The following is a 27032-nucleotide window of genomic DNA, read 5'->3' as shown; positions in this document are numbered from 1 at the left end:
GTGCATGTATGAGGCCTCTTCAGAGGACACTTCAGTCCTGCTGGAACTCTCAGGCAGAGGGGTTCCAACTGCAGCTACCACTGCAGGGGGAATCCAGGTCCAGTTTCTCCAGGTGATGTTTATGGGCCAATTAGGAACTGGGTGTCAAACTGGAGATTCCGTGTTGGGTGGTACTGACCACCGAGGCTAGTCTTTAATGCTGGGGTAGCCATTTGCCAAGGTCAAACAGCATAGGGTTGGTGGTAAGTGGAGGAGGCATCGAAGTCTAGCAATCATTAGGCAACAAAGGTAGTTTGCAGCAAGTTGCCTTCTTTTCTTCTACAGTTGCTAGTCGTGTTGTGTGAGCCTTCTTGGATAATGCAGTGAAGAAAGTTTGTCAATTGCTGATGGTGACCAGGGGTCTCATGGTTTTCAGAATGCTCAGGAACTCTTCAGCTGGGCGGAAAAACATCTGGTGGTGCTGACAGTGTTTCATGGCATTGGAGTGGATAGACAATGTTTACGCAGGCTTTCTAAGTTGACAAGAGCTGGACCCCGGAGAATGGAAGCTAGTGGAAGAGGCAATGGGGCTCATTTGCTCCAGGTGAAGCATTCTGCAGCTGGACTTGATGGTATTCACTTAGAACACCAAAAGACCCACTTTCTCAGTTGCAGGTGGGAGGTCTGAGCAGAGGGACTTGACACTCTGGTTCTCCCGTGGCCCCACAGGTTTCTATTGTATGAATTCCCTCCTTGTCAACAAATAAGAAGGGTGCTAAGGCATTTTGTGATGCATCAGGGGAGAATGATCCTGGTACCTCCAGAGTGGCTGCGTTGCCTGTGGTTTTTAGACTTGGTAATTCTGTTGGTAGATGATCCTCTTAAGACTGGCATTTTTCCAAATTGCTCTATCACGCACTAATCTTCTTGGATCAGGTGGTTCACTTGGGTCACTTGACCTGGCATTTGAAAGGAACAGCTGGCACTTGAGAGGCTATTCAGAGGAAGTCATTACCACCCCGTGGCAGACCTTCCACTTCTCTGGCCTGTGTTTGGGTGTGGAAGGTGTTTGAGACATGGTGCCTCAGAGAGGGGGTTGTGCCACTTTGGGCATTGTTGTCTCTCGTTCTGGTTTTTATTTGCAGAATGGTCTAGTGAAAGGGACAGGCCTTCAATTACGTAAGAGTCTGGATAGCAGCCTAGAACTTTTTCCAAGGTAAGGTTGATGGGCTAACCCTGGCTTCGCATCAGGATGTGGTCTGTTTTCCTCAAGCGGTGAAACATATGTGTCCTCTGATGAGGAGAGTGTTTCTCTTGTGGAACCTTAATCTGGTGTGGTAGATTCTTTATGGTTTTTCATTCAAGCCATTGATGAGGGGGTTGCTGGAAGGACCTTAGGTTTAAAGTGATCTTCCTATTGGCTGTTTGGCCACGAGGATTTAGGAGGTGCAAACATTGTCTTACAAGGTCCCTATCCTTCAGTTTTCACAGGATGGGGTGTCTTTGTGCACTGTGCCTTCCTTTTTACCTAAGGTAGTCTCTGACATCCAGCTTAGACTGACAGTAGAAATTCCCTTGTTTTTCGAATTTGGACCTTTCTGTTCCACATGCGAGGAGCATCACTTATTGGATGTCCATAAGGTGCTGTTGCACTAGTTGAAGATCACCAACAGTTTTCAGAAATCCAAATTTTTGTTTGGTTTGAGAGAACGAATAAAGAGAACAATGCTTTGAAAGCCACGTTTGTTCAGTGGCTGTAGGAGACCATTGTGTCAGCTCATATTTGCAAGTTCTGGTGTCAGGCCCATTCTACTAGAGTGCAGGCAGCATCTTGAGCTGAGTGCCAGTTAGTGTCCCCATAGGAGATCTGACGGACGGTCTTCTCAAACACTTTCACAAAGTATTACTGACTGGATGTTCGGGCTCTGGAAGCAACCAGTTATGGAAACAGTGTGCTGCAAGCGGGTCTTTTAGAGTCTCATCCAGTTTAAGGGAGCTTGGGTACACCCCATGCATCTGGACTGATCTGGGTATGGACAGGAAAGGAAAACTGGTTCTTACCTGCTAATTTTCATTCTTGGAATATCACATATCAGTCCAGAGCCTTGCCCTCTCTGGAAAGACTGCTCTGTTTTCTGTGTAAATTAAAGAGAAATTGTTTGCTTTGGTTTGGGAATTTTCAATTCCCTTTGAGGACAAAGAACTCCAACCTGGAAGGCTTGACCTTTCCCCTGCTCAGTATGGAGGGGGGGAGTTGGTTATGCCTTCATCTCATCTCATCTTGGCTTGGGCACAGGTCATACTGAGGGACTGCAGGTGGTATACTATATTAAGTAGCACCTTGTCAGTAAAGCTTTTCTTCTCTGTCTCCATCTGCTGGTTGGGAGGCAAAACCCATGCATCTGGACTGATCTGTGTTGTTTTAGGAACAAAAATTAGCAGGTAAGAACCAATTTTCCTTTTCCTTATCATCCAACAGACCAGTCTAGACAGTTTTTCTCCCCTACCAGCAAAGAGAGACAGAGAATAAAAGATACACTAACAACCTTTTTAAGGAAGTGTGCCTCTGCAGTAACTAAGTATTTATTTTCTCTCCAGCAGATGGTAGAAATGCTGAATCCTGCAATTTGGTTATGGAAAATTTTTTATTTGCTTGCTAATAAAATTTATAAATTAAAAAAAAAAAGTTATGGTGGACCCTTACTGTTCAATATATTTATAAATGATCTGGAAAGAAATACGACGAGTGAGATAATCAAATTTGCAGATGACACAAAATTGTTCAGAGTAGTTAAATCACAAGCAGATTGTGATAAATTGCAGGAAGACCTTGTGAGACTGGAAAATTGGGCATCCAAATGGCAGATGAAATTTAATGTGGATAAGTGCAAGGTGATGCATATAGGGAAAAATAACCCATGCTATAATTACACAATGTTGGGTTCCATATTAGGTGCTACAACCCAAGAAAGAGATCTAGGTGTCATAGTGGATAACACATTGAAATCGTCGGTGCAGTGTGCTGTGGCAGTCAAAAAAGCAAACAGAATGTTGGGAATTATTAGAAAAGGAATGGTGAATAAAACGGAAAATGTCATAATGCCTCTGTATTGCTCCATGGTGAGACCGCACCTTGAATACTGTGTACAATTCTGGTCGCCGCATCTCAAAAAAGATATAATTGCGATGGAGAAGGTACAGAGAAGGGCTACCAAAATGATAAGGGGAATGGAACAACTCCCCTATGAGGAAAGACTAAAGAGGTTAGGACTTTTCAGCTTGGAGAAGAGACGACTGAGGGGGGATATGATAGAGGTGTTTAAAATCATGAGAGGTCTAGAACGGGTAGATGTGAATCGGTTATTTACTCTTTCGGATAGTAGAAAGACTAGGGGGCACTCCATGAACTTAGCATGGGGCACATTTAAAACTAATCGGAGAAAGTTCTTTTTTACTCAACGCACAATTAAACTCTGGAATTTGTTGCCAGAGAATGTGGTTAGTGCAGTTAGTATAGCTGTGTTTAAAAAAGGATTGGATAAGTTCTTGGAGGAGTAGTCCATTACCTGCTATTAAGTTCACTTAGAGAATAGCCACTGCCATTAGTAATGGTTACATGGAATAGACTTAGTTTTTGGGTACTTGCCAGGTTCTTATGGCCTGGATTGGCCACTGTTGGAAACAGGATGCTGGGCTTGATGGACCCTTGGTCTGACCCAGTATGGCATTTTCTTATGTTCTTAATTACATAGAAACATAGAAGTGATGGCAGAAGAAGACCATTCGGCCCATCTAGTCTGCGCAGCAAGCTTTCACAGTTATTTGTTTTATACTTATCTGTTACTCTGACCGCTGAGGTCTGGGCCCTTATTGGTAGCTTTTTGGTTCTAATTTTCCTTCCACCCCTGCCATTGATATAGAGAGCAGTGCTGGAGCTGCATAAAAGTGAAGTGTTAAGCCTAATTGGTTCGTGGTAGTAACCGCCGCAATAAGCAAGCTACTCCCACGCTTATTTGTTTACCCAGCCTGTGCAATTTAGTCCTTGTTGGTTGTCTTAATATAAATCCTCTTTTCTTCACACCCCCTGCCATTGAAGCAGTGAGCTGCGCTGTATATATGTATTCAAAGTGAAGTATCAGGTTTAATTGGTTAGGGGTAGTAACCGCCGCAACAAGCAAGCTACTCCCACGCTTATTTGTTTACCCAGCCTGTGCAATTTAGTCCTTGTTGGTTGTCTTAATATAAATCCTCTTTTCTTCAGCCCCCTGCCGTTGAAGCAGTGAGCTGCACTGTATATATGTTTTCAAAGTGAAGTATCAGGTTTAATTGGTTAGGGGTAGTAACCGCCGCAACAAGCAAGTTACTCCCACGCTTATTTGTGAATGCAAATCCTTTGTCCCACATTTCCTCTTGCCGTTGAAGCATAGAGCAATGTTGGAGTTACATTAACCATGTGTATGTTTATTGAATAAGGGTATTAATCACCAGGAAGTAGCCATCATTCCCGCAAGCCACTCCCATGCTCCCAGAAGTTTCCAGGTCCTGGACAGACTATTCTCTTGGTGGAGTAGGGATGAGTAGAGGATCAGTGACCCTTGGCTTAACTTGTTCTCATTTACTGGAGGCAGGTTTTGAAAGTCAGTGTAGTTGATTCCCACCTCTTCTCCCTTTCCTATCCTTTCTTTTTCCTGCAAAAAGGCTAATCCAGAAGACTTCAACAGGAAAGTATTGGTTTCACTGTTTTTTTTTTTGGAGGGGGGGCAGTGTCTTAAAGAGGTCAGCGATCAGGCATTGTTGCTTGCGGAGGGAGGGAGGAGGGATAGTTGCTGTGAGGAAGCAATTGTAGTGATAACTTCTCTGTGGCCTCAAGGGTCGGTGACTCCATTGCTGGGAGATGGGAAGAGGTGCATTAGGTTTGTCTCTGCAGTCGCGGGATCTTGGGGAAAATGGCAGCTCCCGCAGAATGTTGGAAAAAGTGACCAGCCTGCAGAAATAGGCACCGGATAGTCACAGCATCGGGGTTATCCTGTCGTTGGGACACCCTGCCCGATGAGAAAGTTAAACGATCGGGCGGCAGTGAGCATACAGCTCAGCCTGACTCTAGTACTGCAGGAGAAGATCAGGCTGCAGACTTGGCAGTCATTTTGGCTGTGCCTTCTGATGGCGAAGGGGAAAACAGAGAAACAGAACCCCCTAGTTGGAAAAGCATGAAATAAATAAATGATGATGATAACACGGAAAAATGGATTAAATATGACATCCAAGCTCACAGTAGAGAGAAGATCTAGGAAGGTGCAGCTGTTCCAGCTTACTGCTGTCATTTTCTTCTCTGTCTCTGGCAGCTTTTTCTCATTGTTCTTCGTGAATTTAAGAGTGCATGTTTAATGTCTTAGTCCAGACAATACCTGATGGGGTAGCTCTGGAGGGGCTAAACTGCAGAAAAATGTCCTTTGCGCCCCCCCCACCCACTGTAGGGAACAGTATGTGCACAACGGGTGTACTTTTTCATCTGGAGGAAAATAATACTCATAATGTCTTAGTCAGTCAATGGGTGTTATTTATCATACACACTGGCTGTAAGATAAGAACATAAGAAGTTGCCTTACTGAGTCAGACCAAGGGTCTGTTGAACCCAGCATCCCGTTTCCAACAGTGGCCAAACCAAGTTACAGGTACCTGATAAATACCCAAACATTAAGTAGATCCCATGTTACTAATACCAATAATAGCAGTGGCTATTCTCCAAGTTAACTTGATTAATAGTAGATAATGGACTTCTCTTCCAGGAACGTATCCAAACCTTTTTTAAACCCAGTTACACTAACTGCCCTAACTACATCCTCTGGCAACAAATTCCAGAGCCTAATTTGTGTTGAGTGAAAAAATGTTTTCTCCGATTTTGTTTTAATGTGCTACTTGCTAACTTTATGGCGTGCTCCCTAGTTCTTCTGTTATCTAAAAAGAGTAAATAATTGATTCACATGTACCCGCTCTAGACCTCTCATGATTTTAAAGACCTCTATCATATCCCCCCTCAGCCATCTCTTCTCCAAGCTGAACAGCCCTAACCTCTTCAACCTTTCCTCATAGGGGAGCTTTTCCATCCCCTTTATCATTTTGGTTGCCCTTCTCTGTACCTTCTCCATCGCAACTATATCTTTTTTGAGATGTGGCTACCAAAATTATACAAAGTATTCAAGGTGTGCGGTCTCACCATGAGCAATACGGAGGTATTATGACATTTTCCGTTTTATTCACCATTCCCTTCCTAATAATTCCTAAATTCTGTTTACATTTTTGACTGCTGTAGCACACCGAGCTGACTTTTTCATACCACTATTCTCATGGAGGGGGCACGTCACTCAAGGATCTGCAGGATAGGAAAATGTAGCTTTCTCCGAGAAGTCTCTTTATTTTGTCAGCGATGGCAGTTCAGATCTCCATATGTTCAGTTCTGGTGGTCTGGGCCCTTCTGCACTAGATCCAGCAGCTTCCTGAGAGCAAAGAGTTGGGCAAGGATGGAGTCCACCACAGCCTTTTTGGCAGAAGCCTGTATGACTTGTTATGGAGTTCCTCTCGGTCAGTAGTTCTGTCAGTCTCAGTGCACCAGCTTCTGTGGCTGCATAATTCGGCTGCTGAGTCTTGGTCTAAAACTCGCCGGGGAAAGTTGCCCTTCAAAGGCACATTGCAGGTCAGGGAGGATCTGGACCAGTTGATGAAGAACCTGAGAGATCCTAAGCCCCAGTGCTTACTGGAGGGCAAGGGCCGCTCCTTTTATAGGGCCAGCAGAGATCAGGGTAGTTTCAAGGCTCAAGGTGGTACTGGTCTGGAAATGTTTTGGTGTCTCTTTCAATTTTCCAGTCTGAGAGGTCAGGGTCAGTCCTTTCATGGAGCCAGAAGGCAAAGGGTGGATGACAGTTCCTCAGTGGGAGCCAGTAGGGCTGCCTTCTGAAGCACACGGGTTCACTCTCTCCTGACTCCCATCGAGAGATGTCTTCTGTTTGAGATTGTGCACTTGGATTACATGTTAAATTTGCATTTCCCCATATGAGACACTTATGGTGTTGCTCTGTTCCACTCTGGCCAAGTGACAGGTTGTCCATGAGACTTTGCTGAAGCTGCAGCTCTTGCAGGCAGTGGTATCTGTGCTCCTGTTGGAACAGGGCCGTGGTTGTTTTTCCGTCTATTTCGTGGTGCCCAAGAAGGACAGTTCCTTTCATCCCATCTAGATTTCAAGTGCATGAAATGCAGCCTGTGGGTGCCACAGTTTCACATGGAAACATTACGGTCTGTGCTTGCCACGCTTCACCAGATGGAATACCTACGCTCATTGGACCTGTCGGAAGCCTACCTATACATTCCCATTTGGAATATGGATCAAAGGTACTTGTGTTTTTGTGTCTTGCAGGAGTACTTCCAGTTTTGAGCATTACTGTCTTCAGACACTGGATGTGTAGAGACTTATTTTGAGGTACTTGGAGGTCACTAATGCCTTCTGCAAGTTGGACAGATTGTTTGTCCTTTTTGAAGGCCCACGCAAAGGAAAGGCAGCCTCTAAGGCTAATCTGGTTCACTAGATCAAGGAGAAAATCAATTTGGTTTACTTGCTGAAGGGCAACAAGCTTCCGAAATTGGCACATGCACACTTCACCAGGGCCCAGTAGGCATCTTGGGCGGAAGTGCACACGCTTGTGCCTGCCAGTATTTTCAGGGTGGCCACTTGGTTTTCCTTGCACACTTCCACATCCAGCATTATTGGCTGGATGTGGAAGGATACAGCTTATGGTGTGGGTGTGCTTCAGGTGGTTCTTACTTCCTCCTGTCCAGGTAGATGAAGCTTTGCTACTTCCCACTTCTCAGAGTTGGACTAGTGTAGCAGGATGAGATGGAAGGAGAAATTTCCTTACCTGTTAATTTGCTTTCCATTAGTCCTCCTACACCAGTCCAACACCTGCCTGGGAAGTGAGACTGTAATTTTCTGGCTGTTCTTGTTCAGTATCTATTTCAGGGCTTTGGGCCTTTTCTGTTTCTTATCCTTTAAGTTACTTTCCTCTTTGCTTTTGTAGTAGGTTAAAGGGAAACTTCTTCTCAGTTTTCTGATTGAATTTGGATTTGAATTACTCTTTAATTGATGGGGTCTGAAGTGAAGCTTTGTCAGAAGAATACTGGATTCTCACTGCTAGCACCACCTCCTGGATAGTGGCTGTGATGTCACAGTGAAAAACAGTGTTGTCTATCTCCATCTTTTGGTAGGGGGAAATAAGGATGTGCATTCGTCACATCCGTTTTGGTGGGTATGCATGTACCTTGCCAACTTTCTAGTGCAATCAGGAAAACAGATAGTATGCATGTATCTCGTTATTAGAAATACACGCATACTCTCCATTTCCCACGTGTACTAGAAAATCAGCGATGTATGCGCATACCTACCGAAATGCACATCCCTGGGGGAAATAACCCACTTGTCAGGGCTGGACTGGTGTAGCAGGACTAATGTAAAGAAAATTAACAGGTAAGGAAATTTCTCCTTTCATGCAGTAAGCCAATTCCCATGATATAGTATATAATAGTTTGTTATTACAGGAAGGCCGAGCCTTTAATGATTAAAGTAAAAGTAATAAAATGTAGTTAATAGCAATGTCACATGAATTTTAACCCTAGCGTACAGAATTGTGATTACCTTCCCTGGCCTGCAGCCTATCATCAGGTCTGACTTTCACACAATCCACAATGAATATTTAAAAGGTATGTTTGCTATATTGCTCTGTGACCTGGGTTAATTTGTGTATTTTGCTTATCCTGCAGTCAGACTTATTGGGACAGAGAGGGAGGAGTTCTAAGGACTGAAATTGAGACCCCCTTCAGCTAGACGCACACACCTTGCCTATAAAATATTGAGTAGTTAAACATTTGGGACCTCAATTGTATATAGTAAATGCTAAAGTGCATGTTTATGTGCTTGCCTCCTTTTGCAGGCAGGTGGTCAAACAACAACCCTATACTCTATAAAGACCCTGGCTGTGTGTACCAAAAGCAGCTTGCAGGCTCGAGAGGATGTGGTAATGCAGGATAAGAGTAAGTGACAGTTCTGTGCACTTCTTGCTGATTGACAAATGTCAAGGAAGGTCATGAGCACCAGGCAGGTGCTTGTGACTCAGCGTAGGGAATCTCCATCCACATTCTGGCTTCTGCACATGGAGTGGGGCGAGGGAGGCTGCACAGGCACCACTAGGATACTGGAATAGTAAGGAGAGGGTTCACAGAGTTAAATGCCAGAAAAGTAATTAAGGAAAATAGACATTTGCTTGCTATGGGTCCCTCTGACAAACCATAGAGCAAACACCAGGTAGTCAGTCTCTTGTAGTTCCTAAAGGGTTTGTGAAGTTGAGAAGGTGGTTTATCCGTATCCATTTGTCTTTCTGCCCCTCTTCCCTACTTCTGTCTTCCTGCCTCTATCTTATTTGCATCTTAGACAGGAATTTTTAAAATAAATAGATTCTCCTTACTAAGGGTGGCCTATTGGTCCCTGTGACATGCTGTGGATGCTCTGCTAAAATGACCTTATTTTTTATTTTAAAAATATTTATATTCCACTGACTCTCACATATTTACCTCAGCAGCTTATGGTAAATATATACTGTATAAAACAATGTAAAATACACATCAATTCAACATTAAACAGACACCTGTATTGCAATTATATTAGCAATAATACACATCCCCTCCAAAAAAAAGTCAGCAAAAAATAAAATACTATCCTTAAAATAGCACATTAATTAAAATAAAAAACAATTGACAATGTTTCAGCTGGCTGCTTTCATTTTAAGGCTAAACCATACATGTCTGCCACCATCTTCACTACATGTTACTTTGGGCAATAACCATGCATTGGTTGCACATACAGACCAAGAAAGAAAGGAGGCTGACAGTCAAGAAATGGGTCAGTTGATATTTTGAGTGTCTTAACCCCAGTTGCTGTCTTCCTTTCGTCCAGTCAGATCAATGCAGACCAGTGGGTTATGCACGTCAACTAGACGATGGTCACAGAAATCAACAGACTCGCTGATGCCACTACTTGCATACATCCGTACTGACACAAGCCTGCCAGTATTCGTTGATTACAGAAGCTGGCAGACAAACATCTTGTGCTGTGGACTCAGGCCCCATGATCTGAGATGTAAGTTCCAAGACAGCCAACTGAATTGCTTTGGCCTCCAACCAGTTGATGGACTACTTCCTCTGAGATCCATTGTCCCTGAACAAATAGTTCCTAACAGTGTGCCCCCCCCCCCCCCACACACACACACACACACACCTCAGCCCAACAGATTGGCATCCGATGTTACCACAATGCAGACTGGAGTCAATAAGTCCATCCCTGTTCCAAGTGCTTGCAAGCCATCCATCACTGCAAGCTTAGTCTCCGATAATATGGTTGTTGTTGATTGTGTTAAAGTTGTCCACCGTTAGCTTGTTACAGAAATACCAGCAGGCTGGTGTCAGCATCGGTTTATATAAGGAGTGACATCAGCGAGCCTGTCTCCAGCTACTGATTGGTGTGCAAAACCCACTGGTCTGACTGTATGCAAGAAAAGGAAATTATCAGGTAAAAAGTAATTTCATCTTTCAAGGACGTCATGTGGTGATCGGATCCTCTTAGTTTTCATTGATTTGTTGATAACATTTGTTTTCCTGATTTCATTTGGTCTGGATTTGGCTTTATTGATAAAATTTGTTTTCCTGATTTCATTTGGTCTGGATTTGGCTTTATTGATAAAATTTGTTTTCCTGATTTTATTTGGTCTGGATTTGGCTTTATTATTTTTTGACCTGGTGGTTTCCTCCACTTCCTTCTGTCAAAACCAGAACTGGAATCTGGCACCATGCGTCTTCATTTGCAACTACTCTGGGAATTTTTCCCCCTATCTTATATCCTTCCCAGAGTACTTTAATCTAGTTATTGCTGTGATAGTCTTTGGCCGGGGGGCTATGCACCAGGGGTCCTTCTGGAACCCCGCAATCACGGGCCCTAAATCTGGCCTCTTGTTGCCATTGTACCATGACGGACTTCTCTCCACTCCCAGGGGTTGTGAATGCGGCTTCTGCATTATCACCAACTCTAGCTGACCCAGAGAGTCCTACATTTGACTTTATTTTGACGTCTGCCTCTATTGAAAAGAAAAAGCCTAAATAGAAAACTTCCAGCCCGTCACATCTCCTGTCTGTCCCCCACCTCCACTCCTTTCCACTTTTTTTTTTTAATTGAAATTTTTATTTGGCATTGGTCATATTAACAACATTAACATATAACAGGTGTGCAAATCATTTCTATAATTGATTCTCACTCCTTTCCACTGCTCACTTTGTGAGTTCTCCTCCTCCTTAGAACTTTCCACAGCTGCTCTCCACACTTGGTCTGTTGGTGGCGCTGCCCACCTCTTTCCACTTCCCCTGACTGCTCTGACAGCGCTGCAATCTCTCCCCCTTCTAGGGTTCCGGATCCTGATGAAGCTCTTAAGCTCAGAGAGCGAGCTGATCGTGGGCAACACTTCTCTCTGCCTTGGCAACTGCCTGGAGGTGCCTGGGGCTGCCTCTTCCCTGCTGAAATCTGACATTCTGAAGGTTTTATTAAGGCATGCAGGCGGGGATGCTAAGAAGACAGCAGTGCAGAAAAATGCTGCAATTGCATTAGGAAAGCTCTGTACCTCAGAGCCCAGGTAACCCCTCACTGTCCATTATCATGCTACCTCTCCTTACAAACAAATTTGTAAAAGCAGATATTTATTAATCATATTGCACATTGACAGTGCTATATCTATACAATTTATTTCACAATGTGACAGTATCCTTGGCCTAAAGAACTCACAATTTATACTTAGCTCAGAGAGGGTTAGTGTCTTGCTCAAGATCACAATTTGACTAGTAGACATGAGAATCAAACCTGGTTGAATCTCCAGATTTTACTGCTGTCCTGTGCTGTACTGCCAGGCATTGGGTCTTCAGGTTGTTCTTACCCAGATAATGTCTATTTATGTTGAAAGTCTAAGAGATTCTGTAGATCGAGTGCAGTGTTTGTACTTATTAGTAGAGAGGTACGTGACACTGACCTCAGAGCAGGGAACATGTGAAAAAGGACCAGATCCTGTATCCTTATCACTGTACAGATACTGTTACCACTGGTGTGAGTAAGAACCACAGATGGCAGTCCTATCAGGCCTATGCTCCCTCTTATAATTTACTATCAGGCCGATATAGTACAGTGCGCTCCGACGAATTGCACTGTAAAGCCGGCATTTGGACGCACGTTTCCGACACGGTAGCTTTACTCCTTATTCAGTAAGGGGTAATAGCACGTCCAACCCCCCCCGAACCTAATAGCGCCCGCAACATGCAAATGCATGTTGATGGCCCTATTAGGTATTCCCAGGCGATTCAGTAAGTAAAATGTGCAACCAAGCCACATATTATACTTTCAGAAATTAGCGCCTACCCAAAGGTAGGCGCTAATTTCTCCAGGCACCGGGAAAGTGCACAGAAAAGCAGTAAAAACTGCTTTTCTGTGCACCCGCCGACTTAATATCATGGCGATATTAAGTCGGAGGTCCCGAAAGTTTAAAAAGGTAAAAAAAAAAAAAAATTCGAAATAGGCCTGCGGCTCGCGGGTTGAAAACTGGACGCTCAATTTTGCCAGCGTCCGGTTTCCGAACCCGTGGCTGTCAGTGGGCTCGAGAACCGACACCGGCAAAATTGAGCATCGGCTGTCAAACCCACTGACAGCCGCCGCTCCTGTCCGAAAAGAGGCACTAGGGACGCGCTATTGTCCCTAGCGCCTCTTTTTACTGCCGGGCCTAATTCAAATAAATTTATTTACTGTATCGCACGCACAGGAGAGTGTCCTGTGCGCACGCCGGGAGAGCGGGCACTTGCCCGCTCTCCCGCGATTTTTACTGTATCTGCCCATATGTCAGCATCCTGCTCCTTCCTCCTCCTCCTCTGCCTCTACTCAAGAGTCAGCAGATGCCTGTAGCTCAGAACCCAGAAATCAGACTCACAGCTCCATGCATTAGCCAGCAAATGGTCCTTCCCAAACATCTAAGATCTGTACACCTAGAATGACACACTGTGCAGGCCTGGTGGAACTTTCAGAGTCATTTATTTTATAAATAAGTAATGCCAAGTTCGTGTAGCCATATCTGTTCTGGAGAAAACTGAATCGAATCCCTTGTGGGCTGTGATTACTTCTATTGAACCAGCATAAGAATTATCCAAAGACATTGTTGTGGGTGAGCTTTCCAGAGCACATCGGTCCCTTCAACCATCCATTTTAGGGATCTGCTGGATACTTGTGACCCGGACTGGCCAGTATTGTATACAGGATACTGGGCTTGATGAACCTTGTCTGACCCAGTATGGCAATTTTTATGTTCTGATGAAATAAGGACCTTGTATAATGTGAAAAGCTCAATTACAGAATTCTTTGTCTTATTCTTATGTTGAACCAATAAAAGGTTTTCTTAGGATTCAGACAGGTTAATCCACAACCAGTGGGTTATGCACCTCTACCAGCAGATGGAAGTGGAGCAAAACTGGCGTCACGATATATACGCCCCTGCATTGACATCAGCCTGCCAGAATTCTCTGTCTCCAGCAGATGGTAGATGTGCATTTCCTACTGGGGATTGCTTAAAAAAAAAATTTAGAAGGAGAAAAGAAGGAAATTAATTCTTCCCGTTCTCCTGTGGTGATACCTTAGGATCCCTCCCTCAGTAGAGTACCTCAGTCCGGTAACTGGTTTTCCAGCGTGGACTTAGCTGTAGAGAGAGAAACAGCTGAGAGGCTAGCGGGTGCAGAAAGCCAAGTACAGCCGTGAAGGCCTTTGCCCTCTCCCCCCGCAGCCAGAGACCAACTCTGTACTCAGCTGGGATGGGCTGAGCTCAGGTAAAGAGTAAATATATTAAAAAAAAAGGGGAGATAGTTTTAGGGATTCCATTCCCCTTATGATCTCTGAGCCTTGGCGTGCTGATCAGACGTCCATTCCCGTCTCTGGGGGAACTTGGGAAGTCGTGGAAGCTTGGCGGGTTGAGCAGCCTTTTTAGCTAGGCCCCACTTTCAGGCTTTGTTCAGACACTGTGTGATAAACCATGGCGGCGTTCATGCGCTTTTCTACGTGCAAGTCTGCCATGAAACAATGACTGATGTCGGTTCATGCTTGCACGCCTGGCTGGGCGCCTACACCTGAACCGCGTATTGGGTGCCTACATTTTGTGTGCTTATTGGACAGAGCTTGTTTTGGGCGCCTTGTCTAGGCTCAGTTGTGTGGGCACGCAGCTGGGCGCACAATTGTCAGACATCTTTGGGAGCGTGCTGCTAGTGGGTGTTTATCTATGGCGTTGGTAGCAAAGAAGCCTAAGCGCCTTACCCTTTGTGCTGCTTGCCATATTCAGGCATCACAGCCTGGCGTCCACTCTAACTTGTGTCAGCGCTGCTTGGAGGCTTAGGGAGAGTTGTCTCCAACTGTTCCCTGTACATACCCGGATCAGTCCAGACTGTGGGTTATGCCTCCCTTCCAGCAGGTTCGTCAGCAGGAGAAGGCAACTCAGCAGGCACAGGATCGACTCTCCCTGGTTTTGGTATGGATCCTTTTGCCTTTTCTTGGGTGGAATTTTTTCAAAGGCTACAGCCTTTTCTTCATGCACAGTCAGCGGACCTAGCCAAACTAAAAGTTCAGGATCGCAGTCTGTGGATCCTTGCATGCCCAGTGCCACAGGTAAGCGTCAGAGTACATCTAGACCTGCTTCGGATCGCGCAGATAGGGACCCAGATGGCACGAATGATGAAGGCAATCCTTACTCCCAGGAGGATGGGGAAATTCCTCCAGGGTTGGAGCCATATAGAGCAATATTTTCATAGAAATAAATTGCCGGCTCTGATCTCCCAGACACTGAAGATGCTAAGGGTGGCAGGTGTTGATTCCGTGTCTGAGCCAAAGAAAAATTCCATCATGTTTCCTGTTCATACCCCCGATCAGTCCAGATAAGTGGGTTTTGCATCCTTACCAGCAGATGGAGGCAGAGAATAAAAACTTTTCAGGCACTGCTACATAACAGAGAGTGCCACCTGCAGGCTCTCAGTATTTCTCTGATTCCAGCAGATGGTAGAGGTGCAAACCTGCAGTCTGAGAGAAATAAAAAAAATAATAAGTAAAGAGAAAGAAGTTATCAGAAAAGCTGCTCCCTGAGGTGTTAGGCACCTTCAGCAGCCATCCCTTAGGTAGATTGGTAAGCCCTGTCTGGTCTCTGCTTGCAACGTCCGGAGGGATTGATAGCCAGGGGTCTGGCTTCCTCTCTCCTTCTGTGGTCTCCTCTCCAGTGCCTTCATCGGATTCAGGGAAGTTTACCTCTTTAGTGATTGTTTTCTCTTGAAAGGGAGCTGTACCTTTAATTTGTATTTAAAAAAAAAAAAAAAAAGTCTAGGCCAGTGATGGCTAACCTATGACACGCGTGTCAGAGGTGACACGCCGAGCCGTTTTTGCTGACACGCCTAGCGTTTCGGGACTATCGATTTTTTTTTTTTTTTATTGGCTGTGCCGAGCCTTTTTTTTTTTTTCGGCTGCGCCAACCCTTTAAAATTAGTTTTTTAGTTTTTTAGTATCCCTCCAGCCCCCCCCCCCCCCCCCCCCCCATGCCCCCGGGCGCAGGGAGGCGCAGCGACAGGCAAGGCCGTGGTGAGGCTCACTTCACCACAGCCCAAAGAAAAAGATCGTGTTGAACGCGCTGATGCTCCTCCTCCTTCCTGCCTGTGCGACCCCGGAAGTAAACGTTGCCGGAGCCGCGTGGGCAGGAAGGAGGAGAAGCATCAGTGCGTGCAGAAGAGGAGCATCGCTTGCACTTACGGGCCGCCGCAAATCTCAAATCGCAGCGGCCCGAGAAGAGGAAGAAGCCCGGTAGCAGGGCCGCTGCAGAGCCCATCCTGCGCGACCCGCGAAGAGGAGGCCCAGAGGTGAGAGAGAGGCTGAGGGTCTGTGTGTGTGCGCGCGTGTATGACATGAGTTGAGAGATTGTGTGTGAGTGAGGACCTGAATGTTTGCAGAGACTGCATGTGCTTGAGCAAGACAGCATGTGGGAGTGAGAGAGAGCCTGTGTGTGTGAGAGTTAGACAGCATGTGCCAGTGAGAGCCTGTGTGTGTGTGTGTGTGTGTGTGTGAGAGAGAGAAATGGATGTGAGAATGAGAACCTGACTGTGTGTTTGAGGGAAGAAGATGGAGAGAAAAGAAACAGAAAAAAAGACAATATAAAAGGAATTGGCAAAAAAAAATAAAAAATAAGAAAGGGAAGGTGGAAAAAATAAGAAAGGGAAGGTGGAAAAAAAAAAGCCTGTGACCAATCAATTAGAAAACTAAGATCAGACAGCAAAGGTTAAAAAAAATATATATATTTTTAGTGATTGGCACATGTAATCTTTGGGAATGTGCAAGAATAGTAACATCCCCAATAGTCATGTGGCAGCAGTGACAGTGGCAGCAGAGGAATGAGAGAGGTTCCGAGGTTGCTGGCAAAAGAGAGGGGGGTCTGCCTTTAGTGTGTGCATGTGAATGAATGGGACTCTGCCTGGGGGTGTATGTGTGTGAATGCATAGGTGCCTGCCTGGATGTCTGTGTGTGTGAGAATGAATTGGTGCCTGCCTGGGGGTCTGTGTGTGTGACAATGAATTGGTGCCTGCCTGGAGGATGGAGCGGGAGTGGTGTGAAAATGAATGGGAGCCTGCCTGGGTGTGTGTGTTTGTGTGTATGTGAGGGAGCCAGTGAGTGTGAGAGCATGAGTGTGTATGAGAAAATCCAGGGGAGTAAGAGTTTGTGTGGGAGGGGGGTGGAGGGGGAGAGAGTGTTTTAATTGAAGATTTAGCTGACAAAATTCAGCAACAAAAAAGTCACTAAGCAGGCAAGGTAAAGAATTATTTGTTTTTGCTTTATTAATAAATACAGTACATATATTAAAATTATAACTTGTTATTAATTAGAGCTACAAATATCACAATTATGGATTTTTCTAGAAGTGACACACCACCCGAGTTATGCTCGGCTTTTTTATGAATTTTGACACACTGAGCTCAAAAGGTTGGCCATCACTGGTCTAGGCTTTGCTGGCAAGGCCTGTCAGCGGTGGGAGACTTCAGCAGGAGCTGAAAACACCATGGGGAGTGAGATTCTAAGGCCCTTGTCAGCCCTAGGGTCTGGAGCAATTTGAGGAGGGTGGATTGCTTCAGCGGCAGAACTCCTGCGATCGTGTGTTTTGGTGGGCCTGGTTAACTGCTCGGTGCTGCGATCGGGCCACGTGTGCAGAGAAAATGGCAACAATTTCTCTCCGCAAGGAATACTGCAAGGTGTGCGACTCGCAGCCTAGCCGGCTTAATTCAGCCGCAATGTGTTCAGACTGTGCCTCGGGGAGGGGGGCGGAAGGAATGTCCTCCGAGGCAGACAGCAGGAGAAGAGTTTCCAGTTCGGCAGGCCTACTGCAGAGGTGTCTGGTGAGATCGAAGATGTGGCTAATGTATATGAGGCTTTCTTCCCCATTATGGAAGCGCTGTACCCCCTGGATCCAGCGACAAGAGAGCAGTTGCTCTTTTCGAAAGTGGATGTGCTGGTGTGTGTTGTCACCAAGCGGAAGACTAACCCTGAGAAGGGGAAGCAGCACTGAAGGATGCGCAGGATAGGAGAATTGTGGCTTTCTTGAACATACCCAGATCAGTCCAGAAAAGTGGGTTGTGTATCCCTAGCACTATCCTTAAGCAGGCCTTTAAGGCAGTAGCAATGAATCTGCAGATAGCCTCTTGCTGCTCCCTGGTGGCTCATACTTGCTTCTCTCTCAGGAATTCAATGAATTCCAGGGTAGTGATGGAACCGGTAACCACCTTTTTGGCAGATGCGGGCTGCGACCTGGTCCGCACTTCTGCCAGAGGGGTGGCTTCGGTGATAGCAGCCAGGCGTCAGCTATGGCTAAAGAATTGGTAAGCCGATACAATTTCAAAGTCTAATCTTATGAAATTACCCTTTAAAGGATCACTCTTGTTTGGGAGTGAGTTGGAAAAAATGGCCAATAAGTGGGTTAAGTCCCAGGTTCCTTGGTTACCAGAAGATTAAAAAGCAGGCGCCACGCTCATTTGGAATGAGAGGTTGTGCTAGGGGTTTCAAACATTTTCGACCCTACAGAGGATTGACTTCTCAGAGGGCTCGACCTTTGAGTAGGTCTTAGTCCTTTCATCCCAGGCAGCTCAGAAGAGCATAGGCTCGAGTGGCAGTGTGCTGACCCACTCCCAGGAACAGGAGATAGGGGATTACCTCTTTTTTATTGGAGGTGGGTCGAGATCACGTCAGACCAGTGGGTTCTGGAGGTGATAAGAGATGGCTATGCCCTGGAATTTCTCAGCGTTCCTCAGGATGTTTTCAAGGTATCTCCCTGCAGTTCTCTGCAGAAGAGCCTGCGGGCCATGATCCCAGTGCTTATGTCACAAGGAAATATGGGCTGATATTCATTTATTTTGTTGTACCCAAGAAGGAGGGTTCCTCTTGCCATATCCTGGATCTCAAGGGAGTCATTTGTGAATGACTCATTTCCGCATGGAAACCTTATGCTTGGTGATAATGGCAGTACAGCCAGGGGAGTTTCTTACATCTCTGAATTTGTCAGAGGTGTATCTGCATATTTCCATCTGGCTGGAGCATCAACGGTTTCTTAATTCACTGTTTTGGGGTGACATTATTATTTTTGAGCACTACCCTTCAGTTTGGCTACCATGCCCAGAACCTTCTCCAAGGTCATGTTGGTGGTAGCGGCAGTGTTGAGAAAGGATGGCATTCTGGTCTGCCCGTACTTAGATGATTCACTAATTCAAGCCAAGGGTATGGAAGAGAGTCGTCAGGCCTTATGCAAGGTGATCTCCTTGCTCCAAGAACCAGATTGGGTAGTGAACTTGGCCAAGAGCAATCTACTGCCATACCAGACACTGGAGTATCTCTGGTTTGTTTCGACAAGAAGCAAGGCAGGGTGTTCCTGCTGGAGATCTGCATTCAGAGATTGATGGCACAGGTGTGACTGTTGACAGAAACATTACACCCAATGGTATGGTCTTACCTACAGGTGTTCAGGTTGATGGCAGCCACCCTAGAGGTGGTTCCATGGGCAAGGGCGCATATGTGTCTTCAGTGCATGCTGGAGTCCACAGTCTCAGGACTACTCGATATGGCTTCACTTATTTATTTATTTATTTTATTTATTTGTCTTTTTTATACCAACATTCGATTTGGCATATCACATCGGTTTACAGAAAAACTCATAGTATAATATGACAATGGTGTAATTATTATAATTACATTGTAACAGGGAAACTTGGTTAACACATTGGAACATAAGTTTGATTTACATAGAGACTGTGTACCTTAATTAACAAATGGAGTTACGCTTGACTTACATCGGGCGATTGGGTGGGGAGGGGGAAAGAGCATAGGGTGATCATGTGGTAGAGATCAGCATCCTACTGTAGTGGTGGTTGCAAGCTGATCATCAAGGAAGGGTGTTCCCCTGTGAACACCAGACTGGCTAGTACTCACGATGGATGCAAGCCTCCAGGGTTGGAGGGCTCACTGTCAGGAGTTGATAGTGCAGGGGTACTGGAGTACAGAAGAGTCTCTCTCAAGCATCAATTGACTGGAAGCCCGTGCCGTTCGGTTGGCATGCTTGTGATTCATTGACCACTTGCAGGGTTGAGCAGTCCGAATAATGTCAGACAATGTGATGACTGTGGCTTTCATCAATTACCAGTCAAGAAGCCAGCAAGTGTCGCAGGAAATAGCCCAACTCATGGAATGGGTGGAAGTACATCTTCAGGAAATCTCAGCCTTACACTGTGCAGAAAAAAATAATGTAAGAGCCGTCTTTCTCAGCAGACAAATTCTGGATCCAGGAGAATGGAAAGATCCAACTCGATTTTGTCTTACAGTATGGCCCTTGAGAGGGCTCGGTTGCTGAAGCGTGGATACTCTGCTGCTGTGATTTCCACCTTGCTTCGAGTGCAAATGTTCTCCACTTCCTTAGCCTATGTTCAGGTTTGGTGAGTGTTTGAGGCCTGGTGTGAGGAATATATGGGGTTCATCCTCATTCAGTTAAGATTCTGCTCATTTTGGATTTTTTGCAGGATGGGTTGATTAAGTGCTTGGCCCTTAATTCCTTGAAAGTACAGATGGCGGCTCTTGCCTGTTTCTGAGGTCAGGTGGTGAACCCTTGTTGGCCCATCCAGATGTTGCCCAGTTCTTGAAAGGGGTGAATCATCTTTGTCCTCCCTTGCAGTTGCCAGTGCCCTTGTGGAGTCTTAATCTGGTTCTGGATTTTCTAACGGGTCTCACCTTTCGACCACTGTGTTGACTCTCCTTGTGGTTACTTTGAAGACTGTGTTTCTTGTGGCAATTTGTTGTGCGTAGAATTTCTGAACTGCAGGCCTTGTCTTGCTGGGAACCATTTCTGTGAGGGACTCCGGGGGTGGTACAGCTGGGAACTATTCCGTCCTTTTTGCTGAAGGTGGTCTCAGATTTTCACTTGAATCAATCAATTTTCCTGCCGATGCTGCACAGGGAGAAAGATGTGTTTGTTACGGACTTTGGATGTCAAGCAGAATATCATGTGGTATTTGGAGGTTTCTAAACCCCTCAGGAAGACAGATCAGCTGTTTATACTCCATGGTGGGGGTAAACAGAGTGAGCCGGCATCACGGGCTACGATAGCCCGCTAGATTACGAAGGTTATCACAACTGCGTATGTAGAGGCTGAGCAGCTGATGCCTAGTCAGGTTAGGGCTCATTCCACTAGGGCTCAGGAAGTGTCATGGGCGGAGATAAGATTATTGTCTCCTGTCGAGATTTGCTGAGCTGCAACGTGGTCCTCCTTACACACCTTTTCCAGGCATTACCGCCTGATGTGCAGGCCCGGGAGGATGCAGTCTTCGCGCATGCAGTGCTGATCGGACCATGAGCATCCTCCCGCCCTGTTCGGGAGTAACTTTTCTACATCCCACTGATTGTGGAATAACTTGTCTGAATGCTAAGAGAGGAGAAATTACAACCTACCTGATAATATCCTTTTCTTTAATGAAGACAGGTTAATCCACTTTCCTGCTCTTGGCTGCCAGATGGTGGTGATATTGTCCTCCAGAGTGGCTGCATTTCTGGGGATTACAAGAAAGTGTCAGATCCAGTCCCTAGATTAGTGATATTGCACTCCTTGTCTGAGCTCAGTGTTTTCCTGTTATCTGCTTGAATGGTTATCTGTTAATAGTTATGTTCATGTATTGTTTAGTTGTCCACAGTTGGCTTTTGCAGAGCATACTGGTGGGCTGATATCAGTGCAGGGGTATATATATCGTGACATCAGCTTTGCTCCATCTCCATCTGTTGGTAGAGGTACATAACCCACTGGTTGTGGATTAACCTGCCTTCAATAAAGAAAAGGAAATTATCAGGTAAGTAGTAATTTCTCCATTGAAGGCAATTTGACAATTCTTTTTTACAGTTCACAGCCTGTAATAAACTTGGAAACATACTGATTTGAAACCAGTTTTGAATACATTTTGTGAAAGATCATTGGACAGAGTGCTGTATTTGTCTGTTTCTTGTAAGAAGAATACCCTCTATGTGAGCATCCTTGAATGGCTACCACATGATTTGTTTTCAGTTTTTATTTCATTTTTCCTGGGAATTAATCACTATTACCACAAGAACAAAAATAGGAGAAATCAGTGTCGCTTTTCTGGATAAATATAATTTTTGTTCTTGTAATAAGCACTGATAAATTCTTGGGAAAAATGCAATAAAAACTGAAAACAAAAGTTCCTATGCATGATCCCGCAATGTCTAATTCCTTTCTTTTTCTCCTGCAGATACATGGTTGAGCTCCGCCAGCTTCACGGAATTGAAATTCTTAACTCTTGCATGAAGTACGTTGATTGACTTCAGTCATGGTCAACTCCGTATCAAACCATTGTTTTTAATCTATTGCTGTTGCCAGGTTGTGTCTGTTACATTTTCTTATCCAAAAATAACTCAAGAGCAATTTTGTTTACATTTTTTAAATGAGAAGAAGCACAAAATCTTTGTAGCAATACAGATGGCTGCACATGATTGAACTCTGCTGTTACTTTCCATGTGATTTTATGTTCATTTACATTAAATACTGCTCTTCTTTTTTTAAGTTCAATATTTTTATTGAAAAGAACAGAAGTACAAAAAACACAGTCAAATAGAACTTTGTCAATAGTATATGGTACAAAAAAAATTGACATTCATGAAGCTGCTAAGAACCTTAAGGAGGAGCATGACAAAATACCAACAGTATCATATTAGGAGGGGCCAAGATAGCGGTCTAATAGTCCCCACATAGTTAACCAATAAATAATCAGATTGCATTTGACTGCAGCTATATTCTCATATTTATAATATAAGCAGACAGAATACCACCAGAACTGTATATTCAGTAAAGTATTGTTTTTCCAATTAACCAAACCCTGTTTCATAGCAATAGTGAAGAGAAAATCTAGGAGTCTCCTATGTGGTGCAATGAGGGAGAAATCCAAAGACCTATATGATATGATATAAGAGTAGTGAGGTTCAGAATTTCTGAAATTTTCTCCCAGATAGCTAATCAAAACATTTTAACATTTGGACAATCAAAAAGCATATTGGGAGAGTGCTGCTTTATCTCGTGAACATGAGCAACATTGATGAGATTTCAATAGACTGGCTTTAAATAACTTCCAGGATGACCACAAGGCCCGATCGGCAGTGAAAAACAAGTATTGAGTAATCATTGAGGATAATCTCATAGTAGAGAGAAATACTGCCTTTCTTGATCAAAAGAATGACCCAAAGTAGTTTACAAATAATGCAATACAGTAATCCATATACAATAAATAATACATCCTAATAAAACAATTATTGCATTTTTATTAATACAATAATACATCAAAAACTAGAAGCATAATTCAAGCCTACTTTCACTAGGAATGGGCCCAGCTACAAGCCAGTTACTCCAAAGTACACCACAGGAATGACAAATTATTACCAAAAAACAGCTCACCCAGGTATAACTACAAAGCCCATCCTCAATCAATATTTATTTATTTAGTTATTTACTTGTTTATTTCACCTTTAAGCCATTTCAAAGCAGATTGCATTTAGATACAGTAGGTATTTCCCTATCCCCAAAGGGCTTACAATCTAAGTAACTAGCCAAACATCCCACACCCCTAGTTGCTTCCAAAGGGCCGACCCCCACAGATTAGTACCTTTAGTAATAACCCACCCCTCCCGAGGGAGTCTGACTTAAATGTTAATTCCAGATGACATTAGAGGGGTGCAGGAGTAACTTGGACAGACAGGCACAGCAGTAGCCAGGGTCATGGCAAGGTGAAGCAAAGCTCAGCCCCATGAGTTCAGATGAAAAAAGCTCCTGTTGGCCCCACAGCATCTCCTCTAAGTGACTGGCTTCTCTCTCTCCCCCCACCATGAGGCTCAACATAAATTTCTGCTCTGGATGACATATGCATGCTGCTCACCGGTGAGGTGGATCTCCCTTCTGTGCCTTTTTGCAAAATATCTTTCTCTGCTATGCTCTTCTCTCTCCTCCACAGGGCCTGAGATCTATTGTTCATGCCCTATCATCTCCATGGAGAAGCAGCTGGTAAATTCAACAATGTTTGTCATCTCATGGTGTCTCTGTCATTAATCTTTATCTCTCTTTGGCTCTTCTTAGAGTACATAAATCTCTCAGTCTTGTATGAGGAATTGCAGGTGCCATGTTTCTTCCCCAGAATAGCTGCTATAAACAAGTGGTTGCTACCGCCCACTTTGAAATAGAAAACAAAGGCTTCAGATATGTATAGATGTATTGTGTGAACTGTGTTAGGCATGGGTGAGAGCCAGAAGATGATCACCCATCTCATTCTTTACAGAGGTGAAATGACCAAATGGGATTGGTACTAGCACAGTGAGCAGGGGACCTGTTGGATCCAGATGGATTCACTTGTGAGAAAAAGTTATTATCCCTTTGATGTCTTTTGTTTGATACTGTGTGCATGTTAAAGAATAGATTAAATGCCTGTGTAACTAGGAAAGTGATAGCGTAACTGAAAGCCTCATTACAAGTTGTTACAATTCACAGGGAAGCCTAGAGTCAAGTACAGATTAAATATGGTGAGTGTAAGTGGCCATATATAATGTGTGTCCCAGTGTGTAAAGTCTTTTTGTTCACATTCAGAAAGAGTATTTCCTTTTCATTCAGGCAGGCCAATCCACATTAGTGGGTTATGCACTCGAACCAGCAGATGGAGACAGTGATCACTGACTCACTGATGTCACTCTCTTCAGCCTGCCAGTATTCTCCATCTCCAGCAGAGGGTGGACATGCATACTTACTTGTGGACATAGGTCTGCCATATATAGGGCAGGTGGACAGAGGGCTCCCCTCCCTCAGTTGAGATTTCTGTAATGAAAGCATTTCAGGACAGTAGCGAGGTGAAGGCTGGTAGCCCTCTCTCTTCTCTAACAGTGACAGTGGATACGGTAGGGTAAGGAAGCCTTGGACTCAGCTCTTCTTTTCTACTAGTCTCTTTCACTGTCTGTGACCTGCTCCCTTCCTGATGCACCGTCTGTCTTTCTTTCCTAGGCAGGAGGCCATGCTGCATCACTGCTGACCAAAAAAAGCTTGGTTTAAAAACATTTAAAAAACCCCAAAAAAACTGCTGGGGGTTCAGTGGCAGTGCAGGCCATCGGGATGTGAACGTCAGGTGGCAATTTACAGCGGCAAGTCTGGCACTAAATGTTTCAAGTCAGACCAGTGAGCAGCACATCAGCAGAGCTGTGCAGGGAAACACATGGCAGGTGTCATTTTAGGCTGTAGGCAGGCACTGTGCATGATTAACTGCTCGGATGCACACAAGGCAGGCGCCATTTTGTAGTGAGGCTGACTGCGCTGAACACATGGCATCAGGAGGTGAGTGCGGGAAGAGTCTCCACATTTGTACAGCCTGCCATATGAGGGACATCAGACTCAGAAGGTCTCTCAGCGTATGCCAAAGATGTGTAGAGGGCACATGGAGAGGTTCTGCTGGGGGCTCTGATGAACAAATGAAGGTGCCGGTGGAAACTAATCCCAGGCAGGGGGAGGATTCAGCTGCTTCTCCCAGCACAGGAGAGGAGCTTGCCCCAACGCCATTATTTCTCATTCCTTCAGTGCCTACTGGATTGGGCTAGTAGGTCACTTTACCCACCCTGGGCATAGACTGCTCAACCATCTCATAGGTAAAGTTTTTCAAAGGACTTCAGTCTTTTTGTCAAGGGCAAGATAGGGGTCATGCTTAGATCCTCGGGAACACTCTCGCCAGAAGTCTCCTTCCTCGAGACCCCGGCAAAGCAGCAGAAAGAGGACCAGACAGGGGACTTTCAGAAAATTCCTGGATAGAGTCTGGTTCCTCTGTGGGGGGATGCCAAGGAGGGATTATTGGAAGATGGTGAGATTCCTCAGATATGGAGCCACGTAGAACTATGCTGTGGCTCTTTCATAGGGACAAGTTGTCCGGTCTAATTTCTCAGACCCTGAAGGCCATTGGGTGTGTGGAGGTGTTTCCAGCTACAGCTAAGGATCAGAAGAAAGATCCTATTATGGTCAGCTTGCGAAAGGCATCCTTTTTTTTTCCTTCTCCACAAAGCCATGCAGGAACTGATTGATTTGGAGTGGAGTGCACCAGAACCTAATTTTAAAGGGGGTTGTACCTTGGTGGGTATGTACCCTGTGGATCCTAAAGCTAGGGAGCAGTTCCATTTCCCAAAGATGGATGCCCTGGTCTGTTCAGTGACAAAAAGTATCCAGGGTTGGTGCCTCATGTAGCCCTGGATTGTCCCCAAAAACCGTGGTATTCAGATCTTCATTGCCTTCTGGTGGGTGAGCCGCTGAAGCTGCCTACTTGCAGGGCACTACCGTTGCAAGGTCTAAGCCTCCACAATGATCTGCATCCGTTTTGTTTTATGGTTTAGCCCTTGAGAGGGCTGTTCATTAGCAGTGCAGCTGTTCATTAGCAGTGGTCAGTATGCTGTTGCGAGCACGTAAATTTTCTACTTCATTGACCTACATTTGAGTCTGGCGGATTTTTGAGAATTGGTGCCAGGATCATTCTTGCCTTCCCTTGAAAGTATCAATTCCCTTAATCTTGGAATTTCTTCAGGAAAATCTGAGTAAGGAATTGGCCCTAAATATGCTGAAAGTGCAAGTGGCAGCATTGGCATGTTATAGGGTGCTTTCCTTTTTAGTGAGTCATACCTTTCATCCGCTTCGGCACCTTTCATTATGTTTGTTGACCATGAAGACGGTGTACCTAGTCACTATTTGTTCAGCGAGGTGGATTTTGGAACTACAGGCTCTGTCTTGGAGAGAGCCCTTCTTGGTCATCCCTCCGGAAAAGGTACAGATAAGGACTGTGCCTTCCTTCTTGCTGAAGGTGGTTTCAGATTTTCATTTGAATTAATCTCTTTCAGTGGTATCTTTGGATAGGGATTTGCATGAGAGGAATTCCGGATATTACACCCTTTGGATGTGCGGCTACATTTGTTGCAATATCTTAAAGTTACCAATGACTTTTGCAAGACAGTTCGTCTCTTTCTCCTTCATGGAGGTATAAAGAAGGGGGACGCAGCTTAAGAACATAAGAACATAAGAACATAAGAAATTGCCATGCTGGGTCAGACCAAGGGTCCATCAAGCCCAGCATCCTGTTTCCAACAGAGGCCAAACCAGGCCACAAGAACCTGGCAATTACCCAAACACCTAGAAGATCCCATGCTACTGATGCAATTAATAGCAGTGACTATTCCCTAAGTAAACTTGATTAATAGCAGTTAATGGACTTCTCTTCCAAGAACTTATCCAAACCTCGCACTAGGTGGCTCGGATTAAGGAGGTTGTGACAGCGACTTATGTAGATGTGGGGAAGCCTTTGCTGAAGCAAGTTAGAGCACATTA

General features: G+C 44.9%; 1 protein-coding gene across 1 annotated transcript in view; it reads left to right on the top strand.

The window, feature by feature from the left end:
- The window catches only part of TTC12 (tetratricopeptide repeat domain 12), a 54141-nt gene extending 31938 nt beyond the window's left edge, over positions 1-22203 (top strand). The window contains exons 11-13 of the mRNA XM_029573192.1: positions 8955-9054; positions 11471-11696; positions 21901-22203. Coding sequence (XP_029429052.1) covers positions 8955-9054; positions 11471-11696; positions 21901-21970 — 396 coding nt within the window. The 3' untranslated portion in view covers positions 21971-22203. The remainder of the gene's footprint in view (positions 1-8954; positions 9055-11470; positions 11697-21900) is intronic.
- Positions 22204-27032: the final 4829 nt, after the last annotated feature.

This window comes from Rhinatrema bivittatum, chromosome 12 (genome assembly GCF_901001135.1).
Source record: "Rhinatrema bivittatum chromosome 12, aRhiBiv1.1, whole genome shotgun sequence".
Classification (NCBI taxonomy): domain Eukaryota; kingdom Metazoa; phylum Chordata; class Amphibia; order Gymnophiona; family Rhinatrematidae; genus Rhinatrema; species Rhinatrema bivittatum.
This window is presented reverse-complemented; position numbering and strand designations above follow the sequence as displayed.